The 18,184-nt window shown below is 35.6% G+C and overlaps 1 protein-coding gene across 4 annotated transcripts in view; it reads right to left on the bottom strand.

Moving 5' to 3' along the window:
* CHD1 (chromodomain helicase DNA binding protein 1) overlaps positions 1-18,184 on the bottom strand; it is a 51,756-nt gene that overhangs the window by 12,403 nt on the left and 21,169 nt on the right. For 3 of the 4 annotated variants that reach the window (XM_026073591.1, XM_026073593.1, XM_026073592.1), the window contains exons 8-28: positions 18,065-18,165; positions 17,636-17,814; positions 17,021-17,148; positions 16,481-16,697; positions 15,804-15,893; positions 14,834-15,024; positions 13,533-13,721; positions 13,023-13,185; positions 10,259-10,411; positions 9,872-9,943; positions 7,924-8,073; positions 7,074-7,222; positions 6,717-6,813; positions 6,528-6,623; positions 5,344-5,520; positions 5,015-5,175; positions 3,643-3,684; positions 2,746-2,873; positions 2,184-2,322; positions 1,282-1,432; positions 106-228 (exon numbers count right to left, since the gene is read on the bottom strand). In XM_026073591.1, coding sequence (XP_025929376.1) covers positions 106-228; positions 1,282-1,432; positions 2,184-2,322; positions 2,746-2,873; positions 3,643-3,684; positions 5,015-5,175; positions 5,344-5,520; positions 6,528-6,623; positions 6,717-6,813; positions 7,074-7,222; positions 7,924-8,073; positions 9,872-9,943; positions 10,259-10,411; positions 13,023-13,185; positions 13,533-13,721; positions 14,834-15,024; positions 15,804-15,893; positions 16,481-16,697; positions 17,021-17,148; positions 17,636-17,814; positions 18,065-18,165 — 2,896 coding nt within the window. The remainder of the gene's footprint in view (positions 1-105; positions 229-1,281; positions 1,433-2,183; positions 2,323-2,745; positions 2,874-3,642; positions 3,685-5,014; positions 5,176-5,343; positions 5,521-6,527; positions 6,624-6,716; positions 6,814-7,073; positions 7,223-7,923; positions 8,074-9,871; positions 9,944-10,258; positions 10,412-13,022; positions 13,186-13,532; positions 13,722-14,833; positions 15,025-15,803; positions 15,894-16,480; positions 16,698-17,020; positions 17,149-17,635; positions 17,815-18,064; positions 18,166-18,184) is intronic. The other variant, XM_026073594.1, reaches the window with a different exon arrangement.

Raw genomic sequence — 18,184 nt, 5'->3', positions numbered from 1 at the left:
AAGAAAAAAGAAAAAAAAGAAAAAAAGAAAAAAGAAAAAAAAAAGAGGATCACTAACATGCCCATAAGCATATTATCTCATTACTGCATGTCAAATTTTACTTACTGCACCAGCAAGTCTTTGTGCTTCCTTTCTTGCAAGGTCTTTATTCAGTAATTTAATGAGGTAGTCTGCACGGGTCTGTAACTGCTTGGCCTGGGGTTTCTTATCTGGATCGTCAGGTAAAATCTGAGAGGAACAATGGTATTATCAGCTATGTGCAGAAATTATCAAATTTATGAGCTACTAGCCTGGAGCACAGGGAAATGAAAAAGCTGCAAAAAACGCTGGGAAAAAAAAATCCACTCTAACTATACCTGGCAAAAGTGCCAGCATGCTTGAAGGAATGGAGAATTTCTTAAACAATCTATTTTTCCCCAATCACACAATTAATGTAGACAGTTTTGAAAATTGTCTCACGGAGTTTACAAAAACTAGCCTCTGATTTCTGTTTCCAACCTTGTAGCTCATCTAAGAAATTCTGAACTCCTGTACCACTGCCATCCACAGATCTCCGAGTTCTGCCTCATGCTTCTAAATGCAGAACTCATCACTACAGGATATTGCCGTAGCCAAAAATATAAAAGGGTGTGTTCATAAAACAGACAAATTGATGGAAGGCAGGAGTAGAAATCATTATTAAACAGATTTGGACACAACCCTGGCTCCTCGAATCCCAAAGCTACAGGTTGTTGGCAATATCACTAAGCTTGCTTCACCCCAGTCCATCCCTACCTATCTTTTACTCAACACTGTTAAGCAGCTATTGTGCTACTTCTGGTCTAATGAGCGTGGCTATTCTCAGGTTGTGAATGAAAGCCAGTTTCAAGTGAAGGAAATGGGGATTAAGCTGGGAGGGGTGGGGGGGAAGAGAGGAAGAGGGGAGCACACCAAACCACAGAGCAGCCTCCCTTCCAAAAGCTCAAGAACAAAATGAACACAACTAGAGCATCTAAAACAGGGAAACAAAAAACTGGAAAGGAAGAATTGAGGTGACAGAGTTCCAAGGATATGGAAATATGAAAACATAATAAACTGTAAGAAGGCATACTTTAACAGAATACACAAGACCTTGAAATCTAATAAACTACCATAAGAAGAGAATGAAGGAGTACAACTGATATACAACTTCTGTGCAATTTCAGTTATCATAAAATATGCTCTTTCAGTGACTGATCTTATTATCATTATTACCTAAACAAAAAAGGTCCTTGATGACAGGAAATTTTGTAGATGACATACCTTCTGTGTCAAACTGAGATCAGGATCCATTTTTATCATTTCCCAGCTGCCATAACCATATTCATAGATGCCTATTAACAGATTGGAATCATCTTCCTTACCCCAATCTATATCAAAATGAGCTGCCTTCGTGTGGCATGGGACGACATATCTAGTGGAAGTAAGTTAGACAAATAAGTGATCTTTACTTCGGAAACTTAGCAAGGGGGTGGGGAATGTGCTACAAGTGGAAAAAATAAGTACTGTTACATCACTAGGAGGCTGGTATATTTAGGAAAGTAATTCAGTTATCTACCATCAGACTTTCTTACAATTTATTTAGAACATTCACTGAAATCAGTATTATAACATGTTTTATAGCAGGTCAGGATTAAGACACAAGGAACAACAGGTACTGGTCTATGGCAATGGAATGAGTCATAAAGTTGGCCAGCTGTGAAGAAAAGCTTAAAACATCACCCGAGTGTAACCACTAACTGAATTTGCGGACAGTTTAGGGAGTATGATACACAGGGTGGCAAGCTAAAAAGTTCAGAGAGTGAGGACTGAAACARCTACTAACAATGACTGCCTGCTCCACTGTGACAGATACTACTTTGCCTCAGGCAGAGATAACACATAAAGCAGCTCCTCAACAAGCCTGATTTCTAGTCTGGAATACCATATTAAGATTAACCGAACCCAGTCCGCAATGAATACAGTTCAGAAACCAAAAAGCAGGTACTGGCTACTAAGGTGAGGGAAGAAAGAACAAAGACACAGAGCAGACTGCTGCTGCCAGTCCTCTATAGGGAATGGAGAGACACTGGTGTCGCAGTGTGCTTAGAGTCTGGATTGATAAAATATATGCATAAAAACCTTTAATAGTTTTCTACATTATGGCTTCCTTTAGAAAAAATTACCTTTTCCTTTCTTCTGGATCTGCAGGAATGGATTTATGCAATGGTGCCAACTCTTCTTCGTGAGAGATGACCAGCTTTGCATTTACTTGCACTCCTGATATTCGGAATGTTGGGCCTTTAACTTTCCCAAGTCTACCTCCTTAAAATAAAAGACCAAAGTATTTAGGCTTTATGTGTACCTTACAGACAAACGTAAAGAAAACAGGAAAGATTGTTGGTGTAGCAGCACACCTTCAATTATATCAAATGTATTTTTCTTAACCAAACACCCCAACTAAACTTCAGAATTTCAATGTCTTCCATATAATAATATCAGATTAATCTTAAATTTCACGGCAAAGCAAAAACATACTGCATTCTCCTATAGCAATTCACACAGGGAAGGGGAGAAGAACTCTTCTTACTATAATCCCCTTTTTAATAGCCTAGCATGCTAACATTTATTACTATTATTTATATTTTCCCCTAATACAATTGTTTTGTCTTATAATCAGAGTGCAAGAATAACTCAGGCTTCTTGATACTTTTTATTCTTCTTTCTCCCCACCCAAGCACACCGTACCTGCTCTTTCTGGTCCAGAATTGTCCTTCAAAGCCTTAATGCATCCATTATGTACAAGCTCTCCCAAACGCCTAAGGTCTGTCTCAGATTTATCAACTAGCTCAGCATCTCTAGCTATAGCATCTAACCTGTAATAAAACAGATAAGTATTTTGTACAACTCTAAAGCTTCACTAATTTGTGAATGACTCCTTCAAATTTTGAAACTAGAAAGGTGATCATGTAAGCTATCAGTCAGCCACACTTGCGATACTGTGTGCAATTTTGATCCATGCAGTTAAAAACAGTTATAGAAAATTATACAAAAACTACAAAAGAAAAAAAAAAAGGAAATAATACAATTGATCCAGATACCAGAGGACAATACAACAAGAACCATAAAGGACACTAACTATACAATTTTGAGTTACATTACTGGCTATTTATTAAAAARAAAAGGAACTATAACATGATTATATAGACTATAAGTATTTCTAAGGAAAATGAAAATGAGAAATTAATCTCAAAAGTGGAGTAATACAGAAAACTTAAAAATAAGAACTGACAATAAGAAAAATGCAAAACTACCTTTGGCAGTTATGGTGGATAAAACCATAGGCTTTCAACAGACTATCAAACAAGACAACTAAATGATTATCACTAATGCAGATTAAACAAGACAGCATGTAAAGTATAAGGAAAGAACAAGTAGCCCTGCAAAACGGAGAGGTTTGAATTACTGGCTGTCTACACACATGCCATATATGAAGAAAGGGAAGATACTAAACTAAATTCATGTTATAGTCAAGGCAACGGATTAGGTACAGTTATTTTCTCTTCAACCTAAGTTTTCTAGGTGTATTGTTCTAGTTTTATGAAAACAAGGTTCCAAATTGCTACAAAACTATAATCAGTTTACCTTTCAAGGGGGCCACCAAATTTCTTGTAACTCTTGATAAACCTAGTAACAGAAAACAATTTTACAGTTTAAATATATGCTTAACTAACCACATTGGTTTTAAAACTGTCAATCAATCAATTTTTAGTACAACACTGTATGGACAATGGAAAAAAAATGAAAACTAGAGAGACTAGGGCAGCTTAGTATATCAAGATACCCCACATTTAAAACCAGAGTTTTATTTGGTTTAAGAACTGATACAAATAAAACAATAGATGGTACAATTTATTTCAGAAATTACCTTATTATTTTCATGAGACAAAAGATTCAGCAACTAGACATGTCTAATCATAAAAATCAAATGCGGATTTACAGTAAATAGAGAATTCAAATATTATGTTATGCCTCATAAAATAAAGAGGAGATAGCTGCAACTCAAGACAGATGATTTTAAGATTTAAGAAAGCATGACATGAAAGATAAAGGAATGTTACTACCCTCAGAAAAAATGTGGAAGGATGGAAATATCCAGGAGGCAGAGAGGGAATGAAATAAAAAAGGAGTTTTCCTCAACAAACAAGAATCCAAGTTACTAGTGCTAGCACAAAAATAACCTTGTCAAAAGCTGCAATCCATTATGTTGGATGAAACGCAAAGGGAACAAGGATCTTGTAAAATTGTTTCTATAATTAAGAATATTTTGTAAACTTTAAAATATTTCAGAGAAATTTGAATACTTAAAATTTGAAAGACAAAGTAGCGTTTCACAAACCCATAAAGGTAAAACAAAAACAATTCTTCTTTCTCCTTCTACCAAAAAATATTTAAAGCACCAATACTTACGGGACCAGCTGTACAGATTTATTAATGAAATGGGATTTTTTATTTTTTGGTTTTAAAAAGTATATCACATTAATTCAATTACAGTGTCAAGAAATCTAAAAGAAAACAAAATCCACTCAATCTTTTGTGGGTATCATGACAAAGATGTACATGCTCTTTCTTCAATCAGTTGATGCTGCTGGGAAGTAGAATATTTTGTTTATTTGTTTGGGGCGGGGAGGGAAGCTCATCCACTGTAAAAACTGTTTTTTTGAAACCACTCACTGTCTTCAGGGGATGCAGTGATTAGGAGTAATACCTACTCAAACAATCAAGAATATTTTTCCAACCTAATTTTATCCCTCACCAAAATGAGTTCAAATTCTGGACACTACAGTCCATCATGTCAGCACCACAAATTATGCAAGGTAAAATGTCAAATGCCTTGAATAAAAGGTTTCAACTAAATTCAGGAAAAATAAACTGTCTTTGTATTTACAAACTCTAAAATGATTTAAAATAATTTTGTTTTGTCCCATTAAACATGCATGTTCCTCCCCAATCTTACCGTCTAATCTCTGCATCACTAAATCCTTTAATATTCTCTCGAGGAATAGTTCGTGGTCTTCCACGTTTTTTTGGACGTTTTCTTTCTGAGACGGAGTCACTATCAGATCCAGAATATCTTCTGTTCCTACTGCGTCTCCCTTCACTTCCATTAAAGCTGATCTGGAATTTCAGAGTAAGTGGTTCAAAATGACATAATTAAAATGCATGAATAAAGTTATCTGGCTTGTCAAAAATATATGTTAGGGGGAAAAAAAAATAGGCAATCCAAAAATACAAACTGAAACAACAGCAACATAAAAATAAAAGTCAGTCAAAACCCAGAGATACCTGTTTTGCACAGTTTCTCATCCTTGGGAGCATATATATTTCTTCAAGTTCTTTTTGTCTTTCCTCCTCTTCTATTCTTCGCCGCTGGACTTCTGGAATGATTTCTTCCCAATTTCTTGAATTTCGTTCTGGTTCCAACTCAATGTCATCTTCATCCATATTAGAAAAGTTGGCCACCTTATGTATCAGAACAAATTCACCAAGTCAATATGCAACTTTATTTAAACGAGAGTCAGCAACTAAATTTTAGGAAAACTTAGTTCATGATGGTGGTACACAGACACACACACACTGAAAAGAATATACATGTATATATAATTTATAAATACAAAATGCTTAATGAAACACTGTCTCTAATGAAAGTATTTTCATATACATGCATACACCCCTCCACTCAAAATGGTTGAATAAAAAGATTAGAATCTTTTTCATATTTAAAAGTTGACTAATATAGAAGCACAATGAAACAACTTCCTTGATAGCTGTATGATTATTATTTAATTTTCCTTCGAAGCAGGGCTAATGGCATGTGAAAGCCTAAGTTAATGTGAAACTGTCATAGTAAAGCTAACCATACATTAATACAGTGCAGATATGTTGCAAATAAATAATCAGCAGGAAGGCGATTTAATACTCTACTGATCTAAACAACTGTATGCTGCTCTGCATTTTTTTTAAGCAAAACAAACCAATTTGGATACACTTTATAATATATTTAATTGGATAACACCTAAAATAACTGGCATAGTTTATTGATTTTTTGGGGTTGAAAGGAATTTCTCAGAGTCATCAACCAAGCAACCCAAACTTTATGTTTTGTTTTCAAAAGCACCACAGGTGCTTAACAGCCTAAAGCATGAAGCAAAAAACAACCCTTCCAAGAATTCTAATCATTAAATCAAAGACTAATACATTATATATATATATATATATATCTTTTTCTTTTATATCTCTCTTTTTTTTTTTTAGCAAAATATATCATGTATTTGTAAATGTTTTTTCTGATGGTAATTATTCTGTATAGGTGAAAAGGCATTTTACGCGAAAAAGATACAGTGTTGACTTATTGTGGTATCTGTTTCATAAGAACAAAGACAAGATGGATGGGTATGCAAAAGAAGACAGTAGCATTTATAAAGGGAAGTGTAATTACAGGAGGAGGGAGGATGGGATCAAAGCAATACCTTAAACTGTGAAAGCAGCTCATCTCCCACAGTTAATGGGCCTGGCTCATTTTCCCGCGTTTCAGCCCTCTTCAAGATTTCATCTATATCCATTTCCTGAAACAGAGTAAGTTTCTCTTTATAACAAAATAATTCATAGACATTTTTGGCTGTTATACCCATCAAGTGTAGAAGCACTGTTCCATTTACCTGGGGCTCCTGTTCTTCCCCTTCAGGTTCTTTAAAAAGTTCCTCAGCACCAAACTTCAAAATTGCTGATAACTCTTCCTTATTAAAGGGCGTTGAGCTAAAATACAGGAATTTCAGAAAAACATCTTAGAGAATTTTTTCAAATTACTATAATCATGAGTCAATCAAGCTTCTACTTCACTTAAAAATAAAAGCTATATTTAATATGTAAATAAACATGTGCAAAGACAATATACTTTGCACGTCCCTTACTACACATTTTTTGTCTTTTATTAACCAGCTCAAATAACTTGCATTTTTACTTGCTTGTCAAATATACTTAAGGGTAAATTGATATGAAAGAATATACAGATATACCTTGAAGGAGTAGAGCCTGTATGTAGCACAGTTTTCCCTGTAGTGTCCATTCTCTGAATTACTAAATGATCTAACACCATCTTCTTCTTGGCTCTCTCAAGAATATCCTCTTCTACTGATCCTTTTGTGACTAGCCGATAAATATTAACCTATGTATATTTAAACAACAACAACAACAACAACAACAACTCTATTTAGATGTTCTCAAATTACGTATGAAAACAATATTCAGATAAAATTACCAAGCTAACAAAAAATGCCTTAAGCAACAATAGGGAAAAATGTCAGTCTTGATTATGAATCTTCTGAATTTTATTAACTGGTTTCATTTATGAAATATTTGTTCAATCACGTTACCATAGTCTCTGCATAACCCACTTAAAAAGTAAAGAAATAAATTCTTAGACCTCTCTTCTATAAACTGTAGAGATTAGGCATAAGCATGACCATAATCAAAAGTGTCATATCTGATTTATTGCTTGATGTCTTTTGCAAGAAAGAAACCTGGAAAGAACTAGGAAATATTTCACTTGTAAGTAAAGGGGATGTGGCTGAAGAAACAGTTATTTTCTAGAATGACATGATACCAATGAACATGGGACAAGTCCATGACTCCCCTTCCTTCCCAACCATATGTATCTACAGCTGCCATACCATCTCCCATATAGGGAGATTTAAATAAATAAATAAATAATTTGGATAAGCACTATTAACATTTTTAGACATACTAAGCAAACATTACTTATTCTTAAAATACATGAAGACTGCTCCCAGATGCAAAACAGACAGCAGACAGCTACTGTGTGGAACCCTCCTTCAGGTTTGGAGCTCAAAGCTGAGAGACGCGTACCTGTTTCTTCTGTCCAATCCTATGGGCTCTCGCCTGTGCTTGCAGATCATTCTGTGGATTCCAGTCAGAATCAAATATAACTACAGTGTCAGCAGATGCCAAGTTTATACCTAATCCTCCAGCTCTGGTAGACAGTAAAAAGCAGAAGTCCTGAAATCATAAAATAAGAAATAGCTTTATACATATTAGTTTTAATATTCTTCAGGGAACCAATATGACACTTGTTTATACATTCTGTGAAGCAGACTATGAACTCATATGCTATCAAACAGCTGTTCCATAGCTGAAGTTTCTTTAAGGATAAAGTGAACACTGATATCAATTTCTCTTGTGAACAGTTATTGATTTCTCTATAGTTTAAGGGAAGCAGAACCATAGGAGATGAGCACCAACCACCAGGGGTGGGGGTGGGGGGGCAGTGGAGAAAGGAGAAAAACAATCAAACAAAACACCAGCCAAAAGTACAAAACAACCTGCTGTTAAAGTCTTGTAGGTGTCAAAGTCCCTCATCAAAATTTTTTAAGAAAACTAAGCAGCCATGGCATAGGAGGGAAGACCCTTGGACATAAAGGTAACTGGTTAACTATGAGACAGGAAGCAAGTGTTCTGCAGGGATCAATGCTGTTCAATATGAAAACGGGATGAGCAATGAGATGACAAAATTTGCAGATGATACACAGTTATTCAGGGACAACTACAAAGGACTGCAGAAGGATCTTATGAGACAGGCATAAAACAGCATATGAAATTCAAGATAAAGCAAAATTGGAAAAAAGCATCCTAATTTTACATACAGAGACAGGTAATAGCAAATCATTACTGCTCAGGAACTGGTTCTTGGAGTTGTGGTAGATATTTCCATGGAAACCTCAGTTTAGTAATGGCCAAAAAGTCATATGAAATGTTATGAATTATTGAGAAAAAACTAGAGAATAAAACAGAGGACACAATTATGTTGCTGCACAAATCCATAGTTTGCCTACGATCTTGAATACCGTGTGAAGTCTGGATTCCCCCCTTCATCTCAAAAGCTGTACAGTAGAACTGGCAAGATTTCAGAAAGGCAATGATGTCTGTACTAGAATGTAAAACTTCTGTATCTAACAAACATCTGCAGTTTAATGTTATGAAGTTAAGTCCTTCCTCCCCAACCATAGCAGAAACTTAAGCTCAGCAGTAACTGATAAATACTATCCTTCCATTATTGCAAAAAACCCTGCCAGGGTGGGGCAGGGATCTAAGATGACCAAAGGTATGGCATGGCTTCCCTATTAGGAATACTAAATAAGCTAGGAATCTTTCAACACAGAAAAGAAAGAAGCTATAACACAGACCTCCAAAATTACAAGTAGGCTAGAAATCAGATCTTCACTATTCTCTCCCAGGGCAAGGAACTAAGAGTCAACAGATGACGATAACAGAAGCCAGAGTTAAAGATGGTTGTACTTCATGCAAGGATATATGCGACTCAATTCTGCCCACTGCCAAAGGATGTTTTTGACGCTAAAGGCTTGCCTAAGTTTAGGGCTCTTGTAAAAATCATAGGATTAAGTCCTACAAAACAACAAAGTTATGAAGCTAAATTTTCAGTGCTTATATAGTACTTGTAATTACTTTGATAAAGAGCACTGAAAAAATATTAAAATATTGTAATTACTGATTATATTAATTAAACAACATTTTCATAAATTGTGTTCCTATTTAACCTCATCTTAGAAAAAAATCTAAGAGTTGTAAAAATTATATTCTAGGTAATAACAAGGAAATGTCAACTTTACAGATGCATCCATCACTTTACTCAGCCTTCAGTTTTTATGTAATGTTTGTTATATTTCTCAGGGATATATTCATTTTCCTAGCTAATTTCCCTAAATTTCTATTTAGTATATCTCTTTGGAAAAAAATAAAGCTGAGCAGATTCCTTAAAAATACACAACTAATACCATACCTCTGATCCTTCTGCATTAAAATGATCCAGTGCTTGTTTCCTCAATTCCCCTTTTATTGATCCATCGAGTCTCTAAAGAGATTTAATACTACAGTTAGAAAGGAATTCCTATACTATATTCTAATCAGAGCAACTTCAATTTCTCAGTTGCTATAACAGTTACACGAGAAAACAAAAAACCCCAAATCCAGCAATGTAACATTTTACACTCTCTTTTCCATCAGCTTCATTTCAAAATATCATTTAGCATGTAGCAATTGCCAGGCTTCCTGTACATAAAGATAAATTTATATAGCTCTTTCTACCAAAAAAAAAAAAAAAAAAAAAAGGAAGGAGAAAGGGACAAGGGACAGAAGGCTTCTTGGCTACTACCAGCAAAACTCTTACTTGAAAGGGAAACTGGCGATACTTCAAATACTCTGCTAGGATGTCCAGCATCCTCACCATCTGAGAGAAAATCAAAACTCTGTTGCCACGTTCTCGCAGACGAATCAGTAGCTTGTCAAGAAGGATTAGTTTCCCGCTGCTACGTATTAAATGCTACAAAAACAATGTAAATATATATTACAGAATAAGTTCACCTCAACAGTAATACACACTGCAATTGGTTAAACATTCATTTTAGGTTTGCTTTCTTGTCTACTGGTATGGGAAGAATGATAGAAATTCTGACTTTCCTTTAAAAATATTTTAATACGTGCGCACAATATACATACTCTTAGAACTAACACACACATTCAGGTGACCACACTACACTGCTATACATGCAGCATTAATTGAACATTAAAGTTCAATCAGGATTTAGCAAGCATCCTGATCTTGTAAAAAGGCATTATAAAAGCATTGAGTACTTCAACTGAACAAACAGCAGCACTGAGTAGCCTATTTTTAAGGAAATGCATTTCTCAGCTCTTGCTCATAAAACAGCATCTTAACATTCCACTGAAGTGTTAGCTACAAATCAGAGCAGTTAAGGTATAGGCTCAAGCTCTTTTTTGCCAAGTAAACAATAACTTTTCGTAGTCAACAAAATACTTGAGATTATTAAGAAAAGGGACTATTTTATTACTACTTTCTCCCCACTTCCCATCTTATGAACAGAAACAGGCACTGCTGCCTCATCCTGTTAAGTATTCTTAGACAATGACTACCACTCAAGTCTCTCATGCAAGATAAACTGGGAAGAATCTTGTTTGTGGAGTTGAACGGGCTTTAGGTAGGCTACAATGTTAAGCCTTCCCAGCTCCACTGAGAATAACTAGAACAAAAACTCCAGTGCACGTGGAATTTAATGCTGAAAACTTTAGGCCTCTTTAACTTGAAAAGGTTTGGGATACAATTTTAGGGAGTGGAAAAATTTGGAGTTAGGCACTTTTATTCTTTATGACAGAAAGAAAGAGGATATTTTGTTCAGAATTAGAGCTAACAAAGCTTCACAGAATGGTTGAGGTTGGAAGGGACCTCTGGAGATCATCTAGTCCAACCCCCCCTGCTCAAGCAGGGTCACCTAGAGCACCTTGCACAGGATTGTGTCCAGGCGCGTTTTGAATATCTCCAGAGAAGGAGACTCCACAACCTCTCTGGGCAACCTGTTCCAGTGCTCTGTCACCCTCACAGTGAAAAAGTTTTTCCTCATGTTCAGATGGAATTGTCTGTGTTTCAGTTTGTGCCCGTTGCCTCGCGTCCTGTCGCTGGGCACCACTGAAAAGAGTCTGGTCCCATCCTCTTRACACCCTCCCTTCAGATACTTGTACACATTGATAAGATCTCCTCTCAGCCTTCTCTTCTCCAGGCTAAACAGGCCCAGCTCTCTCAGCCTTTCCTCATAAGAGAGATGCTCCAGTCCCCTAATCGTCTTTGTAGCCCTTCGCTGGACTTGCTCCAGTAGTGCCACATCCCTCTTGTACTGGGGAGCCCAGAACTGGACGCAGTACTCCAGATGTGGCCTCCCCAGGGCTGAGTAGAGGGGGAGAATCGCCTCCCTCGGCTTGCTGGCAACATTCTTCCTGATGCGCCCCAGGATACCATTGGCCTTCTTGGCCACAAGGGCACATTGCTGCCTCACGGTCAACTTGTCCACCAGCACTCCCAAGTCCTTCTCCACAGAGCTGCTTTCCAGCAGGTCAGCCCCCAACCTGTACTGGTGCATGGGGTTATTCCTCCCTTATTAAGATGGGCCAGGGAAGTCATTGTTAAAAGTATGAAATTATTAGAAAGAATGGTTGAACAGTTCTGACGAGCTTAATTATAGTTTAGAATAGTCATACAGTATACCAAGTTGTAAGTAAAATATCCTTTAGCTTTGAGAAACACTTTATAACATAAAATAGCTTGAAATCACAAGCTGTCACTGCACAATCCGGTAATTTTCCCCAAAGTATTTAAATTATCAATTTCAAAGCTTACAGGAAAAAATTAACTTTAGAAATATTTATGTTGATATAAACTGCATCAAACAATAGCAGTTGTTTTATCTGTTGCAGTGGTTCTCAACAGTTTTAGTATAAACAAGAGTTAACCTATACAAAAAAAAAAAAAAAAATCACAGACCATCCTTGGTAGTGATGCTATAGTTGTTTTCATTCATAACAATAACAGCAAAAATCATAATAAGCTTTGGCTGTTTGTTGCTTTTATTTCCTTTCACTTTGGCTGTTTGCAGGCATACAGAGAACAATGCTTCATTATAAAAAACAAACAAACAAAACCTTAAAAACATTCTGCAAATCGCTTTCAGCTATCACATGGATTGATGATGTACCACTACCAGTCCCATGCATTTGTATTTATATTACATTCACCTGTTTAACTACTACTTTTTTTCAGTCTGGGTTTAAATAGGTCTTGAGTTTATTTTGTCCGAAAACACACAGCCTATTTCAAACTATTTCCTTTTTATTTTGATCATAATTAAAATCAGGGATATTTTATTTAGTAATGGTCTATTATTTGGTTCTAATTAAGAAACAAGAAATCAATTCACTTACCTGTAAAACTCAGGATGCACATTTTATAGAGATCTTGTTCTTTCTTAATATATATTAATAAGAACAAATAAATTGCCTCAACAGTATAAAATTACTGTGTACATATTACTGATGTAAAACAGAACTTTATTTTTTTTTTTAATTAAAAAACAAAGTGGTATTACCTGTAAGGCCTCCTGTTTATTATAGAATTCACTGTCATCTGGTGGTTTAATGAGGTAGCAATGGTTACAACACTTTTTGAGTTCCATCATGATGTTCAAAAAGCCTGACGTACTGCCTTTTGAACCCTTACTCAGGGCTTTATAATTCCTGGTTAAAATCCACCTRTGATATAGAATGTACAGTGTAAATAATTTCTAACCATATATGGAATTAAGATACATGTAAGCTTTCAAAATAGAAGCAAACTGAAGAGAAAAAGCAGCTCCTGACAAAAAAAACGTACAAATATGCCATACAACAGAAGCTAAACGAACAAAGATTAGACCAGTGTAATTCTTAAGCCTTTGCTTCATGGAATTTCACTGTGGTAAAATCCTGAAAAGTATCAGGTTTTTACTTTTTCTTGTTTTGTCTCAAGCTCAATTGCATCACAAAAACTACTAAACTTCAGTAATTTGCAGGTAGATATATTACTTAAAAAAGCAGGATTTAAATAAATCATTTCTTACTTGTAATATTGCTTCTGCAATGCACTCATTTCCATCCTCAAAATTTGTTCAACCTTAGCAGGTAAAGACTTTTCTACATCTTTTTTAACTCTTCTTAGTAGAAATGGTTCAAGTTCTTTGTGAAGACTTGCATAACCAAACTCTCTCCCTTTGCCATGCTCCTCTTCAAAATCTTCCCATGAAGAAAACCTTCAACATAAGAGAATGAGTCACTATGAGAATCACTATGAAAGTAGTGATATATTGTGAATGACCTGAAGAAGCGACACTCAAGAAGAAACAGAACACAAACACACAAAACCCATAAATATACCACATATGCGCACACACACATATGGACTTCTTCCCCCACTCTCTCCATTTCATTTTCATCTCGCAAGAAATTCAAAGTACTTTCTCTGTAAATAGAAGAATGGAAGTCTCCAAACACTTTGCAGAATTAGAACTAAACTACTGAATTTGAATTTCTCCAGTGGAAACTCAACATTTTACCTTGTCTGCAAGAAACTTGGATAGATAGTTGCAGAAATTCTATTACTGTATTTATCAAGAACCACATGAAAAATAGTTGCATGGCTGGAAGAGAGTGCATGAGAACAGACCACTTCACATACTTTTTGCAGCTTGTATAGAACAGCTGAAAGGTGATATGCGCTAACAGACTAAGAGAATGGACATGTGATCAGCTGAAGAATGCGTGCTAGATAACAACTTTCTTGGTTGTGCTTGTAAGGTTCTGAAGAAGTCAATGCAAAGCATAGCTCCCAAACTAACTGCAGCTATGGTGCTTTGCATTTACAAGATACTTGATAAGAACATGTCCTTAGAGTTCTCATTTATCCGAGACATAAACACAAGTCAATACAACATAAGGTCAATACAGTAAACCTATTGTACGCAAACCACATGGGCAAACTAGCTACGTGATTGAACTACTGGGTATCGGGCATCTTGGTACAAACCTGCTTTCACTAACGGTACTAACAGAGGAAAGAAGATATCCTCAACCCCATTCTATCTCCCCAGAGTAAATCCACCTGGTTTCCGTTTTAGACTGGGACAAAGCCTCTTTTCAGGACTCTGACCCATACATCACTCCATCTTTTTTGTGGACTGGTAAAACAGAAAAAAGTAACAATTGCTACCAGAAGTATTTATCAAGAGTAGCATGAAAGATGTGTGTACCTGCTTTATACAAAATATTTAAATTATTTTATGTGATTCTCCCAATCGCTACAATATTCCACAGTAAGAAACTTCGAAAAAATTATTAACACAGATCATGTAAAACTCTTTCTTACTTTTCTGGCATGATGAAGTGCAGCAAAGACCAAAGTTCTTTGAGGGAATTTTGCAGAGGAGTTCCAGTGATAAGAAGACGATGGTTAGACTTAAAGTCTATTAAAGTCTTGTACAGAAGGGAATCGTCATTTTTTAAACGATGAGCTTCATCAACTCCTATAAATGCCCAATTCAGACCACCAAGGAATGACTTAAAGAAACAGAGGTGGGGAGGGGGGAGAGAAAACATTATACTAATAAGCATATTACGCAATTTCTGGCATTTTACATCAGGTTACAAATACCATCACAAAATATGGACACCTATGTGTCTAGGCACCTAAATTTGTTGGATTCAACAGAAGGCTATGTAAGTGTCCCAAGAAAGTATACGCTAAGTTTAAAAGGAAAAAAGGGCCAAAAATCTGATCTATATTAATTTTCACATGACAGAAAGAAATGACCATTGACCTTCTTCCCAGCACATACACAAAAGTAAAAACGTTCTGCTCATTGGCTTTCTGCAAAAATTTTGATACACTATTGGAAGGTTTAACGATAACTGTGTGTGACCATTATGGAGACTACTACACAAAGGAAAAACACACGGGATTTCAGAGTTCTAAATCACGGTTGTCAGGGGTGGAGGGCTGTTTGCTTTATCAGTTCCTTGTTCATGGTCTATAAGGAAGGAGAGTGCTTCAAGATGGAAATTGATTATTACAGTAATGAGAAGCCCAAACAAACTGAAGAAAAAAACATGTCACCCACTCAATGAAATGGAAAAAAAACAGAGGAGGAGCAGAAAGCCTCACCATATATACAGAAAATCTAAAAGTGCTTAAAGAAAACTCTACTGTCCTACTTCTGAAAGCAAAGCTGTCAAATTCCCCATCCATTTAATGATCCAGAACCGAAATACACGTAACCCTAAAGGAGTTCTGCACTGGACAAGTGATTGTATCTCCCTGAAGAAATAAGCGCAATTACCTTATCCTTCAACAAAATTTCATAAGTTGTTAGAAGTATATTAAATTTTAATCGCTTGGTCTGTGGATGCATCCATTCATGAGTTCTTATCTACAAAGAAAATTAAGTGAACTGTAAGCTACAGAAAAACTGTCTTATTGATTGGGATGATTTCAAGCACTACAGCAATATTAATTGTTAACTGACACACAGTAATTTGATCACCAAACAGAAGCACAGCACACTAACATATGCAAGACTAAGTCCAAGCTCTCTAAGGGCCCCGAGATGTTTTCTTCAACTTATGAAGAAATGGCAAGAAGTTTCCATAAAACATTTTTTTTACTTTAATGGATGAGATTACTCACATTACTCCTTTACAAAACCAAATTAAGATCATGGTTGTCTTACCTTTTTTTTTTTTAAGCACCTAAATAATTCCATGGCAAAGACAATTTATTTTCAAATGCAAGTTTGCATTTTTAATCCTTTTTATTAGTTAGTAGGAAGGCAATCTTTCACATGTTTATATCAGATCAAAATCTAAGCTTTCGCTTTGCTTTCTAAAGACACACAAGTGTTTCAAATTGGTGTTTTCTCATTCCTAACCAAAAATACTGGAGAGTAAGAGAAGACAAGAGCGTGAAATAAGTCTTGTTTACTGCTAAGCTTTTTCAATGATACAAAGAAATACTCACCATATTTCTGCTAGTTATATCTCCTAAGTAAACCACAGCATTCATCTGAGGAGCCCAAGTTTGAATCTCTCTTTGCCAAGACGTCAAGGTAGAAAGTGGCACAACCAGCAAGAAAGGTCCATACAGTTGATGTTCATGAAACAGGTAGTTCAGAAAAGAAATTGTTTGTATTGTTTTACCCAGACCCATTTCATCCGCAAGAATACAGCTATTCCCTCTAAAAAATGGGGAGCAGAATGGATAAGAAGAGATTAGTATTTTTTGAGCATAAAAACACTCATACAAATTTTCAAGATTTTGCAACTGTAAATCTTGAAGTCTCTTTAGATACAGTTAGAAGCAATTTCAAAAACCACATAACACTTTTTAGCATACTACTTGTTTTTCAAGTATGTTTACCAAAAAGCTTGCACATATTCCTTGCATGTCTACTTTAAAATTATAAAATTAATATTGATCTCTTAGAGGTTTGCTTTGTTTTCTTTTAACATATGATCTTACAATTTGCAAACAGCAAAATTCATTTTAGACTATACTTACTTGCACCATGAGTGAGCAAGCCAGTTCAGTCCATTTAACTGATAATCTCTTAATTCTAAACTCTCATGCCCTCCAATATAAGATGGTTGCTTCTTTAGTGCAACAAACCTTGGCCTCTGTTTTAGAACCTGTCAAAAGGAAATTAAGCATCAGCCCTAATGCTAACAGAAGTTACCAAAATGTCTTCCCACAGAAGCAACATAGTAGTAGAAATCTGTTGGGTCACCATATCTAGTCTTTATCCATCACAGACAACTAGGCTGTACAGCAACTCCTGAAATTAATTTGATTGCTGATCTAAATTACACAACAGGAATGACATTAACACATTCACAAAGGTTACTTTTAAAACAAATGAAACTAAACTCCATCTATGAATGCCAGTAAAAAAAGCAAGGGACAAACATCTACAAAAAGCTATTCTCAGCAGTGATACTCACTGTCTCTCGCTGTCTCTCTCTCTCTATACACACATACAYGTACATACCTCATTAATATTATTCTGAACAACATACAAAATATTATAAAATATATATGTTATTTCCAGATGCATAAAATACCTTCACACTTTTAATATCACAACTGATTATAAACCCATTGTAATCACACACTCACCTTGCAGTCCTTAAAGGGAGTGGTCTTGGACTGATTTCTGCTAAAATACTCATCAATGCGGGCCTGAAATTTTTTAGCAATGAGGGCACCATCTTCCCAGCTACATTCTGAGTAAGGCAGACCCTGCCATTTGCAATAGTAATCTGGATAACCAGCTGCTGATTTCTGATTTGAATGAGCTGCAGAAATGCATCAGAGATATCAGATCAGTATTTTCCTTCTGCATTTTAAGAAAACACTCATTTTAGACGATGACTTAAACTCATTTCACAACAAAGAAAGTAGGACAACTTTTTATTAAGAGGTTTTTTTTGCATTAAAATTTTAGTCATATCAATACTCTAAATTTCTTAACTACAAATGCAATATACAAGCAATAACTACGTAATATTCTCAACACTATTTTCTGTCTGCAAGTTTGTCACATACCAATTATTCTTTCCACTATTTGATATTGTTTATGTAGATCATCTGTAAGTTCCTGCTGGCAGTTATAATATTCCACATCTTCTGGAGAAGCATTTTTCAGCCTGAAATGGGAATTTATTT

The sequence above is a fragment of the Apteryx rowi genome, unplaced genomic scaffold, assembly GCF_003343035.1.
Source record: "Apteryx rowi isolate R43461 unplaced genomic scaffold, aptRow1 scaffold_370, whole genome shotgun sequence".
NCBI classification, from domain to species: Eukaryota; Metazoa; Chordata; class Aves; order Apterygiformes; family Apterygidae; genus Apteryx; species Apteryx rowi.
Note: the sequence above shows the minus strand (reverse complement) of the source record. Positions and strands in the feature narration are given on the sequence as shown.